Genomic DNA, 19,902 nt, shown 5'->3' on the forward strand with positions numbered 1-19,902 from the left:
GAATATTCATATTAATGAAAAGTTTGAGGTTTACAAAAGAGCCACCTATAATGTTTATAACCTTGCCAAAAAAGAAAAATAAAAAACAAGGGTTACAAAAAAATTGTTGAGTGTCAATCAACTAGAGAAATTCATCTAGTCCAAAGTGCCATGAGTGTCCTGAATTGCTTCCGAGAAACTCTGGCGTCGATGGTGTTGCGGATCTCCGTCACAATCTCTTGAAAGATAGCCGTTGGAGAATACAAAACCTGGTTATGAAGGATATTATTCCTAAGCTTCCAGAGGTGATACACCACAACCTGACACGCAAGCTTCCGGAGGGTTGGTAGAGCTGAGTCCGATTTGATCTTTGTCCAGGCGCTAAGTGATGGCCAGGTATGAAAAGGCAGAGGTTGTAGCCGAAGATGGGACTGAAGCCGCAACCATACCTGTTCGCTAAATGGGCACCGTAAGAAAAGGTGATTATGAGTTTTGATATGCTCAAATTTAACCCTGAGCTACTCTCTCAAATTAAGGGATCAATTGTACTACTTAGGGATCGAATCCACAAAGACTTTAGATTCACACAATAGATTTAATAATCTTTTAATTATGCTAAACAGAAATATTAATTTAAAAACAATGCAAAAACAGAATTAGAAAGTGTTGTAAATTCAGGAATTAAAAACGCTAGGCCTAGTGAAATTCTTAGGAAATCATAGAAAATCAGATCAATTAATTAAGCAAGCAGAATTCAATAATTAAGCACCGTTCTTGAACTCTAAACACAATTGTAAAATAAATCAGTTCTCACTGCAAATATTATCTAAATTTAAAACCAGAAAATCCAAATCTCTTTGTAAAAAGTAATTTTGCTCACCAAAGGTTTTTGTCAAGAAAATCAATTCTATTCTCATATCAATTAATAATACTAAGATCTAAATCCAGATGACTAATCAAACATCTAACATTAAGAACAACCTATGGTGAAGAACAAGAAAGATAATGAATCCAAACAATTAATCAATATAACAATCCATGAAATCCCTAATGAGAAACCCTAACCCTAACCCTAACCCTAACAAGCAGATCTACCCAGACATAATTGTAAGAACACAAATCATGAATAAAAGAGATAACATTAAGAGATTAAAGAAGAAGAAAATGAGTTCTGAATCTTCTCTGAAGGAGTCTTGATTATTCTCTCCAAAAGCTCTCTAAAAATCTCTCAGGGTTTTCTCTCAAAAATTGCAGGGAAAAATAAAGCTTAGGTCTAAACAATGACCATAAAATCCTATTTCTATTCCTAAAACACGTCCAGGGACTAATGATGCAAATATGGAAAACTTTGGGGCAGATTTGTAAATCTTCAAAATTTATGGGAAAACTTCCGATTCTTCTGTTGAATGATGCATCGATCAACACCATCACTTGCATCGACCGATGCAAGTCTCTGAACTTGTGTCCCAACTTCACAACTTAGCCTCAATGCTTGATTACACTCCAAATCCTCCTATTTAGCTCCATTATGCTCCCATCTATGCTAAATCTTATAAAGACTCAAAAGACTCTAAAAATACCAAAAAGACTATAAATAAGACTTATATCATGGCTAAAAACACCTAAAAACCATGATATGTCAACTCCCCCAGACTTAGCCTTTGCTTGCCCTCAAGCAAAACAGAAACTTAGACCTGTGAAAGAGGTTTGAAAACGCAGGAATTCATTTTCTCTCAAAAGTTAATGCCATGATCATTCAAACCACAATCCATATGCTTATCAGACAAATCTAAATCGAACCACCATCTACTTCTCCTTTGACATTCATAGCATCCCAAATTCAAACCAAATTCCATTACTTCCTCCATTAAGCCTTCATCAATGAGTCTCATCAGTTTGATCAATGTCAAGCACCTTCTAGACTCATTCCCGTACAATACCATAACAAGCAAGATATATCTTTAATACCAGTGGTACTCTTTCTCTCCCCCAGACTTATTCTATTCTTATCCTCCTTTGAGCTTTGCTTTGCTATTTTTTTTTAGTGACTTCTTTTTTTTTAACCAAAGGTGTAGGCGAATAATGGGGTCATCGGTAATTTACCTACCCCTCGCTTCCAAACTTTGTGTGATCATTTGACTCAAGAGGCGAATAATGAGGTCATAGGTAATTTACCTACCTCTCTAAACTGATCAAAATCATCTCATCTTTTATTCTCTTTTTTTTTTTTCTAAACAAAGCTCTCAAGAATAATCTTTTCAACTTAGATAAGGGAGAGGAGTACCATTTTCTTTTGAAAATCTTACTTGTTAGGCATGAACAAGGAGTCAAGCTCAATGAACATCAATCTCCTTGATGAGGTAAAAAAAAAAAGTGCAGAAATTACCTCAGGCTTTTATGGATTCTGTTGGAAATTTGGATGTCTCTGGTTTACTGGTCAGCCATTGGATTTTCCATTAGTAGAATTAGTGGATTCAATCTGCAGCATTAATCAACCAAGGCAATACACCTAAAGAGAAAAATCATAGTCCCCAACACAAATTTGAAAAATTTGACTCAATAAAAACAAAAATCAGTTTTGACACACTAAAAATAAAAACTTTGTTAGTAGTTAGTACTAACCTCCCCCAGACTTAAATGACACTGTCCTCAGTGTTTTCAAGTAAGAGGAAAGCTAAAAGAAACAAAAATAGATTGAAAATTTTAATGAAAAGATGAACTGTTTCGGGTTACCAGCTGGTGTCGACCGATGCCAGAGTGGTGTCGATCGACACTCATCACGAATGGTGTTTTTGTTGGCCGAAACTCCTTGTTAGTTGCAGATAGTTGCATTGATGGATCAATCCTTGGATGATTAGCACTCAAACACAAGTTAAAAGCAACATGATAGATAGACAATTCATAATTTCAAACAAAAATTAAACAAAAACTGACTCAATGCAAAAAGAAAAATGACTCAAAAAGAAAAGAAAAACCTAGAAGTGGGTTGCCTCCCACTAAACGCTTCTTTTCAGTCATTAGCTTGACTGTGCAGCGGATTTCAGGCATCCGGGGATCAGAACATGGCAATGAATGCTTCCGAGAGAATGGCCTCTTCATCCAAGGTGGTGTGTAGGCACTAGGTGCATGAGATTCGCCAAGTATATGAGGAACAAGACCAGGGCGGGACTTAAGTATGGGTGGCTTTCTTTTAAGTCTTGCAAAATCATCAACAGAAGAAACAAGCGCTCTTTGCTTTACATGTGGTTTTTGGACTGTGGAATGGTGAGATTGCAGCCTGACAACCGGTGTAGGACTTGCAGCTAAGGAATTAGCTCGAGAATTCTCGTTTTTGGACAGGTTTGGAAGTTCTCGTGGAGGTGTGTCGATCGATGCTACAGCTGCATCGATCGATGTTGAGCCTGCAACTCGTGTCTCTTCAACGATTCTGCAACTTTCCTCAGCAATCCGTGTTTCCATTACAAAAACATCATCTACCAGCGACTTGTCATAGATCATAACCTCATCATGGTCTCTAGTATTGATTAGATGATCTCCACTCCAATCTTCAAGCTTAACAGCTTGCTTGCTCACTTTCTCAACAGTCTCCAACTCTTTGACATACCCAACAATAATATCTCCATGAAGCTCTATGATTGGATCATCATCAATAGCAATTTCAACAGAAAATGTCTGACCATCAATAGTGGGAGCCCTTCTCAGCTTGTCCATCTCAAAGTTCATGACCAAATCATCTACATTCAGAGATATGTGTTCCTTCTTAACTTCAATAATGGCACCAGCTGTAGCCAAGAAAGAGCGTCCTAAGATGAGAAGATCACTAGGCTCTTTGTCATATTCCAACACCACAAAATCAGTGGGAATCATGCAATCTCCAATCTTGATTGGAATATCCTCTAAGACACCTTCAGGAATCCTTTTGGATCGATCATCTAAGATAAGAGAGATCTTAGTTGGCTTGAAATCTGTCATCCCAAGTCTAACAGCAACAGAATGTGGCATCAAGTTGATACTAGAGCCAAGATCACAAAGTGAGTGAGCAAACCGATCTGTAGAGATAGAACAATCAAGTACAAAGCTCCCAGGATCTGCTATTTTCTCTGCAACTCTACTTTGAATCATTGCACTCACTTTCTTAGAGACAACCACCTCCTGCTTCCTCTCCTTCTTCCCCTGTGGTGGCTGATTCAACAGGATTGAGCTGACATCCTTGGTTGACAAAGCTCCTTCCTCAGGACTCAAACCATTAATAACCATCCTATTCACATACCGCTTAATCCCAGGAGAAAACTTGACTGCATCAATCAAAGGCATCTCAATTATCACCTTGTCCATCATAGCCTTGCATCTAGCTTCTTCAAGCTCCTGCTTAGACCTCCTAGGCTTAGGAAAAGGAACCTTAGGCTTATAAGCTTTTTCTGAATCAGATGGTGGAACTGGAACAGAAATCGAAGCTGTTTGCAGGGGGTGTCGATGGATATTCACTGAGCATCGATCGATGTTTGATGGTGGTTGCGTCGATCGATGATGTTGCATATCGGTCGATGCAAGCTCTACAAGCGTAGTATCATTGTCGTCTCCTTCCTTTACAAAAATTGCATTACAAGCATGCTTGGGGTTAGACTCTGCTCTTCCATAAAGAAATTCCTCTTGTCTTTTAACAGACCCAACAGATTGAATCACTTGATTCTCTAGCTTCTTAACATGAGTGTTTAATGCATCAAACTTTCCAGTCAACTCAGTGTATACAGAATCAATCTTCCCATTGAAGTCTACTGTTAACTTCTGTTGACCTTCTAAAATCTGTCCAATCATTGATTCCATCTTTCTCTCTGAATTGGGTGGAGGGAGGGGTTGGTATGAAGAAGAACAATAGTTCCTAGTGAAGTTGTTGTTTGGATTTCCTGTGAAGGAATTCCTCTGACCAAATCTCTGACTTTGATACCCATCTCCATACACATAGTTGACATCTTCTTCTGTATTCTCTGTCTTTGGCTCAAAAGTTTCAACATCTTCAGCAAAATGGACAGACTTCTTTCCCATAAGAAGATTGTGCACTGTATCCAACTTAGCATTCACTGCAGAAAACTGATTTGAATCATGCCCTTCATGTGCTCTTTTCCGCTCTAAATCTGCATTCTTAGTACTATTGCTGGATGCTAGCCTTTCTATCAACTGTTCAGCCTCATTTGGGTACCTTGTCTTGAAGTTCCTATCACTAGCAGCATCCAAAGCCATCTGATATCTCCAGTCAATACCACTGAAAAATATACTAATCAACTGCACCTCTGAGAACCCATGATGCAGACAGTCTCTTTGGTATGCCTTGAACCTTACCCAAGCAGCTTTGTAAGATTCAGTTGGTCCTTGTCTAAAAGTGGAGAGCTTAATCCTCAGCCCATCAGACATAGCATCATCATAGAAGTAGTTCAAGAATGCTACCTTGATGTCATTCCAGATCTTCAGAGATCCTAGTTTGAGTTGCCTTAGCCAATGAGAAGCTTCTCCAGCAAGAGAGTAGGGGAAGAGCTTGCAGTAGAGATAGTCCTCTATGACTCCATTAGCTTTGATGCTTGTGACTATATCCTCAAAATGCTCAATATGGTCTAGAGGCTTCTCATGTGGCAAGTTCTGGAATGGTCTTTGTCCAACAAGAGCAAAGTAGGCAGGCTTCAGCTCAAAATCATTCCTTGGGAATGGAGGAGGGACAATTGGAGAGCGGCTCTCATAGAACAAGTCTGGTCTGTTGAAGTCCGCAAGAGTTTTGACAAGCTCTCCATTGTTGTCCCGTCTAGCCTGATTGTGACCTTACACGGCTCTGGCATTGTGTCGATCGACGCCAATGTTTCGTCGGTCGACGCCTTTCTGATTGCGTCGATCGATGCCGTCGTTGCGTCGCTCGACGCCACGTTCATCATCCTCAACCACGACGAGTTCTTCCTGAATAACTCATCCTTCAGCATCAAGTTTCTGGCCTTGCTCGTTGTACACATGACCCTCTTAATCCCTCAAAACTCCAGCCTCATCAGGTCTCAATATAAGTGTTTTGACCATCTTCACTGACTTGGCTGCTTTTGTGTTTTCACGCTCTAGTTGTCCTAACTCTTGGTTTGTAAGCTTCACAACTGGACTAGTAGGATTTTTCCTAGTGTTAGGCTTAGGAGGCATGTACCTCAACACACATAAGAGAAGAGGAACAAAAGCGTGTGAGTAAAACAAAAAAATAAAAATTTAGACAAAATCAAAGACTTTAATATAATGGTGAATCAAAAGAGTCCCCGACAACGACGCCAAAATTTGATATGCTCAAATTTAACCCTGAGCTACTCTCTCAAATTAAGAGATCAATTGTAGTACTTAGGGATCGAATCCACAAAGAATCCAGATTCACACAATAGATTTAATAATCTTTTAATAATGCTAAACAGAAATATTAATTTAAAAATAATGCAAAACAGAATTAGAAAGTGTTGTAAATTCAGGAATTAAAAACGCTAGGCCTAGGGAAATTCTCAGGAAATCATAGAAAATCAGATCAATTAATTAAGCAAGCAGGATTCAATAATTAAGCATTTTTCTTGAACTCTAAACACAATTGTAAAATAAATTAGTTCTCACTGCAAATATTATCTAAATTTAAAACCAGAAAATCCAAATCTCTTTGTAAAATTCTAGGTTAAAAATCAGCAATAAAATCAAGTTTAGATAAGTTCACAAAATCACTAATTCAAATCTCTTTGTAAAAAGTAATTTTGCTCACCAAAAGTTTTTGTGAGGAAAATCAATTATATTCTCATATCAATTAATAATACTAAGATCTAAATCCAGATGACTAATCAAACATCTAACATTAAGAACAACCTATGGTGAAGAACAAGAAATATAATGAATCCAAACAATTAATCAATATAACAATCATAAAACACGTCTAGGGACTAATGATGCAAATATGAAAAACTTTGGGGCAAATTTGTAAATCTTCAAAACTTGTGGGAAAACTTCCGATTCTTTTGTTGAATGATGCATCGATCGACACCATCACTTGCATTGACCGATGCAAGTCTCTGAACTTGTCTCCCATCCATGCTAAATCCTATAAAAACTCAAAAGTCTCTAAAAATACCAAAAAGACTCTATAAATAAGACTTATATCATGGCTACAAACACCTAAAAACCATGATATATCAAGTTTCATCTGATGTCGAACAGAGGCAACAAGAAATAGAAGGGGAGATGCCCCAGGCGTGTAGTCTATCGCGAGTTTGTTTCTCTTGAAAACACTAAATTCTCAAGAACTCTCAAACACTTAACCGAGAAACAAAAAAATAACTAACTAGGATTTTGTTAAGAAATTGTTAACTCTCCTTGTCTCGAAAAAAAAAAATCAGTTTCTAACATATTATTTTATGATGATCCAGCTCCCTAACAAATTTATTTTAGGAGCAAGAACAATGGAGGTGGGAAAAATTGAGAAATCGTAACCAGGAAATCTCACACAGAAGGAAAATGTGCGGTCTTTGAGACGATGAGCATCACTTTATTGAGAAAACACGCTAGTATGCTGGAAAGTGTTTAGAGTTTGACTTAACACAGCTAATTTTTTTTTACTCTATTGGTCTGTTTTTCTTCCAAGTCTGAAAATGTAGCCAGATTACAAAGTCAGCTGTTAGACACTGTAGGTTAGTTTGTGTTTTAAAGCTTACCAACTATTTTACAGTTCAAAACATTATACTAGAAAAAGGAGTTCATTTCAGGAGTAAAGTTATAAAGCCATTTATAGTTATTTCCTAAGACCTTTTCTTTTTTACGAGTCATCCAAGCCAACAAGATTCATAAACATTTGAGTTATGAAAACGGGCAGTACACCTAAAACGGGCGCCGATTTATCTTTTTTCTTTACTAATTGTTGGTGCGGGATTTAGCACCCCCAATATATCAACCTAACCAAAGACAAACCGATCATCTAAACTGGGAGTTCATTCTTGAGCCGATTATGAATAAGAAAACCTTTTACACTAAACAAGGTTTTGACAACTTTGGCTAAGTAACTAGAAGTAGACTATATGCTCCACTAAAACCAAAGCAAAAGCAAAAATTCAATAAAATTCACTATCAAAATAGGATCAAACAAAACCAGCACTATTATCATCTCCATGCCTTGTTTAAGTAGGGATTAGTTTTTTTCCATTTTTTTTGTCAAACGTTTAAGCAAGGATAAAACATTATATAACATCTCCTAGACTGTTCAACTTTGAAATTCACCATGAGTTCTGTTATTTCTCCAGTCACCATTTACATTTATAGCTCAAGGATCCACTTGTTGAAGTGTATTCAATACTTCCCCATATTCAGATTTGATTTTCCTTCCCCATATTCAGATTTAATTTCCCGGCTTATTTTGATATGTTTCAACATTTTAAATCGATAACCTGACACATGTCGCGATTAGGTTAACGACTAATTTTGAAAACCAAACTTTTCATCATAAAATTGTTATTTTTTATTTTCTAATTTTTTTTTTACACTTATCGGTAAACTTGTCACGTGTTGCAATCATACTAATGACTACCTTTGAAACCGAACTTTATATAATAAACAGATTGAACCAATTATGTAAAAGACTGCCATAGTTGTCTTTTCAAGCAGGTACACAGAATCAAAATGGTGCTGGGAAGAGCTGGTCAAGATTAAAGAATGTGTGGAACAAGGCCTGCTCAAGGTGTGATGATGAACATATATATATATATTTACATCGTTTATAAATCGTATCTAGGAAAATAAAGTGAATTAAGATATGTAGGTGTAGATTATACATCTTTTGAGTTTTGACACATATGACTAATTTTAGGGTTACTCTATCTCAAGGTGCTTCCAATCTACTACACTACAAGAAAACCTGCATTTAGCGACTACTATTTGTGACTCTCTTTTTGGTCGCAAATAATAGCGACTATTTTGCGATTAATTTGAGACTATTTCCCAACTAATGTTCGGGGGAAGCAAAATAGTCGCAAATTTACGATGGAACATATATCGTCGCGAACTCATCGTAATTTGAGACGGTTCAGTGACATATCTTTATTAAAAATAAAGAGTCACAAATTAGCGACCATTTTGCAACGTAAATTCCGGTCACAAGTTTATTTATTGACGATGTGTTACGAATTTGCAACTCCTATTTTTTGCGACGAAGTTGCTACAAAATTTGCGACTAGTTTACTACTACTTTTGCAACAGTTTTGCGTCTAACACCTGAATTAGATACTGTTTTACGATTCTTTAGCAACTCTCGATTTTTTTATTTGAAATTTCACATTAGAGAAATGTGAACATGTTTCTATACACATTTCTACTTTAAGTTGATCAATATTAGTCATATAAACTTTGTCAAATTTTTCCATTTTAATAACACAAAAATTTCATAATATCTATATCATTCTAACGAGTTACAGTATATCTTATTTTATAAGAAGTTTGTAACTATATGAAAATATCAAAACAATATTTTAAGCTCATAAACAATTTGATATACTCTATAATACAATAATGAGTGCTTATTGTTAATTGATATCAATAGAATTGATACAAAAATTATAGATTTCAAAAATTTGTATTGTGACTGAAATATGAGAGTCATAATAGATTAACAATTTGCGAATAATCTGTTACGAATTTGCAACTCATAATATTTCAGACTAATTTGCTACGAAATTTGCGACTAGTTTGCTACTATTTTTGCAACAGTTTTGCGTCTAACACATGAATTAGATACTGTTTTACGACTCTTTAGCAACTCTCGATTTTTTGAATTTGAATTTCATATTAGAGAATTGTTAACATGTTTATATATATATATATAATATATATATATATAATATATATATATATAATATATATATATATTTCTAATTTAAGTTGATCAATATCAGTCATATAAACTTTGTTAGAACTTTCCATTTCAATATTTAGACACAAAAATTTCGTAATATCAAAACCATTCTGAAGAGTTATATGTTATTTTATAAGAAGTTTTGTAATTATATGAAAATTTCAATATCAAAAGAATTGGTCAAAAATTGTAGATTTCAAAATTTTTATTGTGACTGAAATATGAGAGTCACAATAGAGTAACAATTTGCGACTAATCTGTTACGAATTTGCAACTCATAATATTTCCGACTAATTTGCTACAAAATTTGCGACTAGTTTGCTACTCCTTTTGCAACAGTTTTGCGTCTAACATCTGAATTAGATACGGTTTTGCGACTCTTTAGCAACTCTCGATTTTTTTAATTTGAAATTTCACATTAGAGAAATGCTAACATGTTTCTACTTTAAGATGCTCAATATCAGTCATATAAACTTTGTCGTAGCTTTCCATTTCAATAGTTAGACACAAAAATTTCATAATATCTAAACCATTCTAAAGAGTTATATGTTATTTCATAAGAAAGTTTGTAATTATATGAAAAAAAAATTTAAAAAAGTATCAAAACAATATTTTAAGCTCATAAACTATTTGATATACTCTAAAATACAATCATGAGTGCTTCTTGTTAATTGATATCAAAAGAATTGGTGAAAAATTATAGATTTGAAAAATTTGTATTGTGACTGAAATACGAGAGTCACAATAGAGTAACAATTTGCGATTAATCTGTTACGAATTTGCAACTCATATTATTTGCGACTAATTTGCTACAAAATTTCCGACTCATTTGCAACGAAATTTTGTGACCACTTTGCTACTGCTACGCGTTTGCGAATCTAGTCATATATTTAGCTATAAATCATAAATTTAAAACTCTAAATCAACAATATATGTATATCTAAAACTAAAATCATCAAAAAAAAAAACTCTGATCATTTAACACCTGAAACTAATTATTTTTATATCAAAATCTAATCTAATCATTTTTAAAATTCTAAATCCCCAATTCCCAATATGAATAAAAAATAAAAGTTATTAAAATATTTATAATAATTGTTGGATCATTTCCACTTTTTTATAATCAAAATAAACTAATTTAGTATTTAAAAATTATTTGGGTTTTATTAGATGAAGAGTTCCATTGGCTAAATCCTAATGACAAGGATTGCTCTTTGATTGATCATCTACCATTGATAGATTTAGATCCAATAAACCAAATCTTCTCCTCTCCTCTCTTCTTCTCTTATTTCTCATTGGCTTATATTAAATGACAAAGATTGTCTTTTATACAATATCTGAAATAAAATATTTTTTTATTTCCAAAATAGCAACGGAGTCGCAAAACAGTCGCTAACACAACTATTATACATAGTCACATTTTGGTTGCAAATTAGAAACTGTTTTGCGATTACTATGATTTGTGACCAAAACTAAGCGACTATCCAACATAGTCTTGCATTAGTCTTAAATTTGTGACCACTTTAATACGATTTTGATGGTTGTATAATGCATTTTCTCTTGAAGTATATGCAGTCACAAAATAGTCGCACATGTACGACTATGATACATTGTCTCAATCTCGTCGCTTATATGTGATCATTTAACGGGTCACAAAGGGATCACAAATTTGCGACGTTATTGCGATCGTTATATTTTCTTACCGTTTTTTAGCGACCAACTTAGATAGTCTCGCAATAATCGCAAATAGCTGGTTTGCGACCTTTTAGGACTCTTTTGGAAGTTGCAAATGGCTTGTTTTGTTGTAGTACTACAAGGTGAGTCCAACCCATGTGAAAAGACTTAAGGGAGAGTTTGGTGAGCATTTCAGAGATAAAGAGTACATGTACGAGTTGGACAATCCTAGGATAAAGCTATGGAAAGAGGCAATAGCGTTTGTATCCCATAAGTTTGGCCTGACTTTGGATGAGAAAATGTACATACTAGAAGAAATCTCTAATCTGTAAACAAAAGTTTGACATATTTCAACATATCTATCAAATGTATAGCAATAATTTTTTTTATTAGATATAGAAAACTCATAGAAATCGTCTTTTTATATTTGCAACTTTTTAATGGTAAGTAGTGTATGCACGCTGGTGTGTGAACATTGAAAGAACTCATTTCGACATTTTTCTTAAAAGGTGTAGCAGCGCATTGGAGATCGATTTTGTTGAAACTATCGTCAAGGAAGTGTTGAGAATGCTACAAGCAATATCCAATGTGGAAAGCGGCTAGTCCTCTCGCTAACCTTTTTATGTGCGGAGAATTAAGCCAAGCTGGAGCTCAGTTTGGATGGTAAAGAATCACACGTGAAGAATCCCCACCATAGAAATGATCCAAAACGAATTTTTATTTATTTATTTTAGGTAAACAAAAGTAAATCGTTATCATTCTTCTAATTTTCATATTTTGTATCAGCATAAATAAATACTCTTGCCGTAAAAAGAAAATGTTTTGACTTGTGAGATAATGATTCTGGTTACTACTCTACGTAAATAAGTAAAAAATATGGAGGTCCTTCAATAGAACTTCTATTATGAAAGTAAAATAAAAATGTTTGAATATTAAGTATGACCCACCATTATCTAGTGTGAGGAATAATTTGTTTGACTTATAATATAAGGTTTCAGTACAGAACACTTGATAGATCCATCTATGGACATTCACGGCCGCCAGTTACAGTCGGCGAAACAACATCAGGTGTTCGTAAATTTCCGGGGAGATGAGTTACGGTTCGGTTTCGTCAGCCATCTCGTGGAAGCTCTCCAGAGACACCAAATCAACGTTTTCATAGACAAACTCGAGAGAATAGGGGAAGATCTCACCAATCTCTTCGTGAGAATAGAAGAGTCCACAATCGCGTTGGTCATATTCTCCAGGAGATATACGGAGTCGAGATGGTGTTTAGACGAGCTCGTGAAGATCAATCAACTCACAGATCAAGGTTTGCTCAAGGTGTGTTTGCGTAATTAAGTAGTAGATAAGATCGGATCGGGCTACAAGTTTAGGTTTTTTAGTTATGATTAACGTCGTGTCTTCGTGTTGTGTTGTTCCAGGTTATTCCCATCTTTTTCAAAGTGGAACCAGTGACTGTGAAACAACTCAGGGGAGCGTTCGGAGATCAATTTAGGGATCGAGAGTGGGAGTATCGGTGTGATAAACCAAGAACCGAGAGATGGAGAGACGCTTTAGCTTCTGTTTCTTGCAAAATTGGTCTCACTTTTGAGAAGAAAAGGTAAAATGTTTTCGCATCGATTTGGCTAACAACAGAGTTCGCATTTGATGAAGTTGGAGCTTATTTTACCAAATATCAAATCATTGATTCTTTAAATAATATTGCAGTTAGCTTCATTTGGAAATACCCACAATAGTAACTGATCTTTGATTCTTTATTTTGCTATTTGGGATTTTTTTTTTCACAGTAACGAAAGTGAATTCGTTAAGATAATTGTTAAAGAAGTCAAGAAAATGGTACAACCGCAAGAGAATTATGTGGTTGTTCCATTTCCAGGAATAAGAAGAAGAAGAGATACTTCTTCTCATGGAAGGCAATGTCAAGAAGAACAAGTGGTACTATCTAGAGAGAGTGCTGTTCTTGTTCAAGAAAATTCCAAAATTGCTAACCAGATTGCTGTGGTTTCCATGCGTTACATGGATATCGAAAGCGAGAACAGTGTTATAAGGGCCCAGCTTGGGGAGCTAAGTGAGCGGCTGCAGTCACTGAACTCTATCATCGAGGTTGTGGAAGGAGTGGTGGGAAAGGTTCCTGAGATTCCTGAATTTTTGATGAACCCTTGGCAAATAATGTCTACCTCTTCACAGCCAATCACAGCCTCTGCTGATATGTTTTATTATCCCTAATGTTCTCTCTTTCGTTATGTGTGTTTTGCATAATTAATTATCCACATCTTGTTATTGAATCCTCCCTTGATATTATGAATTTTGTTAGAAACACATCTAGCTATTTTCAATAATACTTTACAGCCATTGTACTTTTTGATCATCATATCGAGTTGTATTACATCCTAATTTTCTTTATATTTTACTACTTTAACTTCAGTGTCAGCAATACTTGACTCTGAGTTTGATGGTCCTCCAAATTCATTCTCAAGAAAAAAGTGTAGGTTATCTATCAGACCAAAGACACTTCAATGCATAATTCTCTCAAGATAATGTAGAGAAAAGTTAACTCTCCTCATGCATGCATGATGCACTATTATTTTACCATCTGCATCTCTTGAATATTCGTGCAACCAGACAGATTCAGAAATTGGCCAACTTCAAGTAGTTGCTCATAGTGGCTAAGATTTATCATCTTTAATTTCGCTAGACTCTTTAAAACATAAGACAGCTACCACATCCACTATCAATTAAATATATATATTTTTAAAAATAATAATAATTGAATTTAGCTTGGATCATTTGGTCCTGTCTCTTAATATAAAAGTGGTTAAAAAGGAAAAGAAAAGAAAACAAAAAAAAAAGAATAAATTCATCGTAGTTGACTTCATTCATTATTGGAATGTTAGCAATCAATCTAACCAAAACTCTCCAATGGCCGCTTCCGAATTACTCCCTAAGCCGTGGCAAGTGTTCATCAATTTCCGTGGAGTAGAATTACGTAACAATTTCATCAGCCATCTGGAGGAAGCTTTAGCCGTAGCCGGAATCAACTACTATATCGGGCCGAGCGAAGATCTGAGTGCCTCTTTTGCGATGATCAAGCAATCGGAAATCGCACTGCCCATCTTCTCGAGCAAGTACGCTGAATCAAACTGGTGTTTGGATGAGCTTGTGAAGATCACACAACAATTTAAGAAAGGAAAACTCAGAATCATCCCCGTCTTCTTCAATGTGACACCTGAGGAAGTGAGAGAGCAGAAGGGAGAGTTTGGCCTTAAGCTATACGGAGGAAGTAGAAGGAATCAATCCAATATAAAGGATTGGGAGAACGCTTTGCAGTCTGTTCCAAGCAAATTTGGCGTAAATCGGAAGGAATATAGGTAAGAAAAAAATTTGACTGACCTGTTTCGTGTCCAAGAGTTTCAACTGATTGTCTCCTGATTTATGTTGCAGGAATGAGAGGGACTTCGTTAACTCGATCCTTGGCTCGATCAAAGAAGTGCTTTCCTCACTACCACCACCTGTAAACAGAGGAACGAGCTACGGTGACACTGATAATTCATCCGGGCCGTCGTTTCATTTTAACCCTAGAAATGCGGATAAAATATTTGCTGAGTTCTTTGAATCTGACATCGGAGGAGGAGGCAATGCTTCTAGGTATGTTTTCTTCTCCCCCTTAGTTGTTGAGTTCTTTGCAATTGTACATGACTATTTTGGTAAATTTGTTGATTTATTGGTTTGGCTATAAGGGAGAGGCTTATGCTTTGGAATGTCATGATTTCTTGAAACTATTGTTCTATGTGGTCAAATTGACCTTGTTGGACAGAAAACAAAAATGTCATGCTTAGCTTTTTTATCTAGGTGCTTATTGGTAGTTGATGAGAGTCTGAGACATATATACCTGACTTAATATACTGTATATATAAGGGGATGGTCGTTTATTACAAGCTAACCATATATTACCTCTTTTGGTCTAAAGAACTTTCGCCAACTCTCGAATGGACGATGAAGTCAACACACCAAGAACTCAAGATAGCGCTGAGATCAGGGAGGAGGAGTTACGCTATGGATTTGTCAGTCGTCTCGTCATGGCCTTAAAAAGTAATAAAATTAGAAGCCACCTCGGAATGAAAATAGGTTGTCTTTTCATTCTCTTTTTCTGTCTGCAACAAATTGCTTATAGGAGCATAAGTTTTATGTAAGTCTTTTTTTTATTATTTTTGTTTTGCTACTTGAAAATTTAAATTTAAAATTTGTTGTTGGATAGACGTAAGTTAACAATCGCTTTGTTATCTCTCAATGTCTTACCAGTGATCGTGGCGGTACCAACCGAATTGTGAAGTACATTCCAACAAAGGGAACAGAGAATCCAAGAGACAAAGATACTGAATTTCCCACATGTAAAGTTGGAGCCAATCCCAAGACTTCTTCTTCAGATGCTACGAGGAATGATGATTTCTTTGACAGGTAACATACGGTGACACTTTGGTTTTCTGAAAACTTTATCCTTATAAAAATTAACCATATGTTGTCTCTTTTTGTGTAAAGAACTTGCAACAACTCTCCAATGAACGTTAAAGTCAAGCCACCGAACATTCAAGTTTTCATCAATTTCCGCGGAGATCAGCTGCGCAACAATTTTGTCGGCTATCTAGTGGATGCACTTCAGAGAAGAGAGATCAACGTCTTCATAGACAATCAGGAGAAAAGAGGTGAAGACCTTATCACTCTTTTCCAGAGGATCGAGGATTCTGGGATAGCCATAGTTGTTTTTTCGAGCAGGTACACGGAATCAAAATGGTGCTTGGAAGAGCTTGTGAAGATTAAAGAACGTGTGCACCAAGGCCTGCTTAAGGTATACATATACCTCTATATATCGTATATGCCAATGAAATCACTTACTATTGAAGGCGCAGACTATACATCTTTTGACACATATTACTATATAACTTTGGGAATATCTTTACTCTCTATCACAAGGTGCTTCCCATCTTCTACAAGGTGACTCCAACTAATGTGAAAAGACTTAAAGGAGAGTTTGGTGACCATTTCAGAGATAAAGAGTACATGTACGAGTCTGATGAACCTATGATAAAGCGATGGAAAGAGGCAATCTTGTTTGTTTCCCATAAGTTTGCTCTGACTTTGGATGAAAAAAGGTACTAATGTCAATTCATACTTTTAATTCTATTTTTTGTTGAGGGGCCAAATAAATCTCTAATATCTAAACAAAAGTTTGACATATTTCAACATGTATGCATGTACTTAATTAGTTCCTTTGAAAATATTTACGTATCGTTTGTGAACTTTGAAAGAACTCATCTCGACCTTTGTTTTTAACAAGTGTAGCAGCACGTTGGAGATTAATTTCGTTGAAACTATCGTCAAGGAGGTCTTGAAAATGCTACAAGCAATATCCAAAGTGCAAAGCAGCCAATCCTCTTAATTGCTAACCTTTTTTGTGTGGAGAAAGCCAACCTGAAGCTCAATTTCGATTCTTTAAATGATGTTGGGGGTAGTTTTATTTTGAAATTACACATGTCGATTCCATGGTTTTGACCGAATTTACACTTTTAGTATAGGAAATCCAAATGTTAGTATGAATATGTAGTTATGAACGCAACTCAAAGTTTTGTGTATAAGTACAATCGATAAAATAACCAAGGTAGAGAGTGTAGGCTTCAAGGAGATTGACCACTTGAGCAGTTTGAGAGCTTGAATTGTAAAAGTTTAAATCTTCAACTGTCAAGGAGATTAGTGAAGAGCTATAATACTTAGAAGAGGATCATATTGCATATTAGTGAAGTGCTTTGAAAAACAATTTAGAAAATGAGATTCTAGAAGGTGAAGTTGCAGATGCAACTTACAAGGCGATGAAATATAGTTTTTGATTCCTTTTCTGTTTTAGATTAGATTAGCAGTTTGATGTTCCTTATATAATTTGTGTCCTATTTCTTGTTTTGGGTTTTATTTGAATCTTGGTGTTGTGTCTCTGGGAATGTTTGGTGAAAGTCTTACTCTATTTCACCACCAAGAATATATATTTTTAAACAAGGAGAGACAAGCTCTTCAGTATCTTAACAAGATGATGTTAAGAATATCAATGGTGGTGCCAAGCAAGATTTCCGACAAAACTTGCTTCTTCTTTGCAAGGCAGGGCTAAACTATCTGTTTAATTCTTGATTTGATATGTTATTAACTTATTATAATGATGAATTGAGTAATCATTCATTCTGATCGCTAGAAATATTGGTTGTTAATGGTTTCTTCTTCGGCAAGTAAAAGTATCTTCTCCTCCACGGGAAGAAAACAGAGTAAGAGAAAAACAGAGCAAACCTAAACCCGACTGGACCAAAGCCAAACTATCTTCCTCTGCTTCTCATCTTCTTCATAGACAAAAATAAAGTATAGAAAATAACAACATCTGATCTGAGTTTATAGCATTAGCATTGTTTTCCTAGACATATGGAGGAACCTTGAAAGTTTGATTACCTCAAGAGTTTTCAACATCGTAACTCGAACACCATTGATTCAGATGCAGTTTCTGTTAGGCACCGTTTTTGATTCAGTCCTTCAATCTTCGTTATAGCCTCCGTACGTTTGATACTCGTGCAACCAGATAGATTCAGAAATTGAAGATTCTTTAGCTTATCAGTGTGTGGGATGCTCTTCAAACTTGTACAACCTTGAAGATCTATTTGCTCAAGGTTACAAGCTTTCGCGAGTTCGTCGACTTCAAGTAGTTGCTGAGAGTGGCTAAGATTTATCATCCTTAATTTGGCTAGAATCTGTACAACAAAACAAAGCACATACTACATATACAGTAGCTCAACTGCAAAAAGAAAGGTATGTTCCCCCGGTATCTCCCAGGATAGAAATCATAGAGGAAGCAAGAGAAGTTGAAGAAGAAGATACAAAGAGCATAATGTCACAGCTCCGATTTCAGTCAGTGACATCAAAGCTCACGAATGAATGAAACTCCAAAGAGCAGTAAGAAGAATATACTGATGAGTGTCAATGGTTCCACAAGAGAGGTAGCGGTAGAGAGGGACGTTAACAACGCAACTTGCTTTTCATTTTTACGTGTGTTTAACTTTTGGCGAGATTGAGTAGAGAAAGATGTGCAATCATTTTGGCAATAAAACATCATGAAAATAAAACACATTGCTAAAGTGCCGGATATTTTGCTCCTTCCTAGTCCAATAATTTGATCATTTTTTCCGAATAAATTATATTCATCAAAATTCATCCATAGGGTAGAGCCCTAGACAAGAGAATTCATCAAAATTTATCTAAGGAAGTTAGCTGATTTTTTATTTTCTTTTTTTCCATTTTATAATTTAATTAATATATATTGTTTGGAATCAAATTTCATAATTTTTTTTTAATTTCAACGCTAATTTTTTTGTTATTATTATTTAAATCATCATATGAGACTTGAGTTTTTGATTTCATAAATTTTCTATTCGAATACATTTTAAAATTTATTACCTTAAAAATAAGTTTTGTTTCTTTGACTTCAAAATGATATTCTTCTATTACTAAAACAATACTGAAGATTTTGGATGTAAATATAGTGAATCCAAAATGTTCAGTTTTCATAAAACCAATAAAATTAAATGTATATTTGAATGTATATTTGAATATATTTGAATGTATAGGTCAATTATAGATGTCATATGTACCGACCAACTAATCAATCAAGAATGAATAGCACAAGCCAACAGAAATCCTTTAATTTGAAGTCCACTACTGTCACACAATTTGTGGTCCAACCCCAGCTCGGAGTCCTCCAAATTGTGCAATATGGTGGTGCCACTGCACGCCTTATCCATAATTTTCTCATTTCTTGTCCTGCTTCAACTGATCACCATCATCCCCATACCTATTTTTTCTTTTAAAGCTCTTATTAATTGAATCCTTGAAAATGCTAGACTGATAGAGCGTCTTAAGATCTACAGAGAGTCTTAAGATTTCTTCGTAATTCTCACTCCATTGGAGTTACCTAGTCTATTTTCTATGAAAGCCACCTCAAACCAAAACCCAGAAATAAAGCCACCAGATCTCAAATTTCATCACACACGCAAGGGAACATTTTTCAGATCTGTCACTACAGGAAATAGGATATTGATAGTGCTCGAAAGACGCTATCTAACAATGTGATAGTGTTAATACAAATGCTATGAGATCTCCCGCAACGATAACTCTAGTACTTTAGATAGCGGTTTTCTTCCTTGCTATTATTATTATATTAATAATAGCACTTTATCTTTTGCGATTGTTATTTATTTAATAACATCCATAGCATATTTTTAACAACAGGCTATATATATGTACATATTGTAATAAGTAGATAGTTTTTATGTATT

At 35.3% G+C, this 19,902-nt stretch overlaps 2 protein-coding genes across 4 annotated transcripts; both read left to right on the forward strand.

The window, feature by feature from the left end:
• On the forward strand, positions 12,545–13,948 carry LOC104760402 (protein PHLOEM PROTEIN 2-LIKE A8). Its single transcript, XM_010483323.2, has 3 exons — positions 12,545–12,865; positions 12,967–13,145; positions 13,333–13,948. The coding sequence occupies exons 1-3, from the start codon at positions 12,566–12,568 to the stop codon at positions 13,769–13,771; spliced, it is 918 nt and encodes a 305-aa protein (XP_010481625.1). The 5' UTR covers positions 12,545–12,565; the 3' UTR covers positions 13,772–13,948.
• LOC104760403 lies at positions 14,406–17,201 on the forward strand. Of its 3 annotated transcripts, none has more exons than XM_010483326.1 (7): positions 14,406–14,913; positions 14,987–15,190; positions 15,513–15,731; positions 15,845–16,000; positions 16,082–16,388; positions 16,514–16,692; positions 16,878–17,201. In XM_010483326.1, the coding sequence occupies exons 1-7, from the start codon at positions 14,465–14,467 to the stop codon at positions 16,930–16,932; spliced, it is 1,569 nt and encodes a 522-aa protein (XP_010481628.1). In that variant the 5' UTR covers positions 14,406–14,464; the 3' UTR covers positions 16,933–17,201. The 3 variants fall into 3 exon arrangements, with proteins under 3 accessions (XP_010481628.1, XP_010481626.1, XP_010481627.1); XM_010483324.1 differs by having other exon boundaries at positions 16,883–17,201; XM_010483325.1 differs by having other exon boundaries at positions 16,535–16,692; positions 16,883–17,201.

This window comes from Camelina sativa, chromosome 18 (genome assembly GCF_000633955.1).
Source record: "Camelina sativa cultivar DH55 chromosome 18, Cs, whole genome shotgun sequence".
NCBI classification, from domain to species: Eukaryota; Viridiplantae; Streptophyta; class Magnoliopsida; order Brassicales; family Brassicaceae; genus Camelina; species Camelina sativa.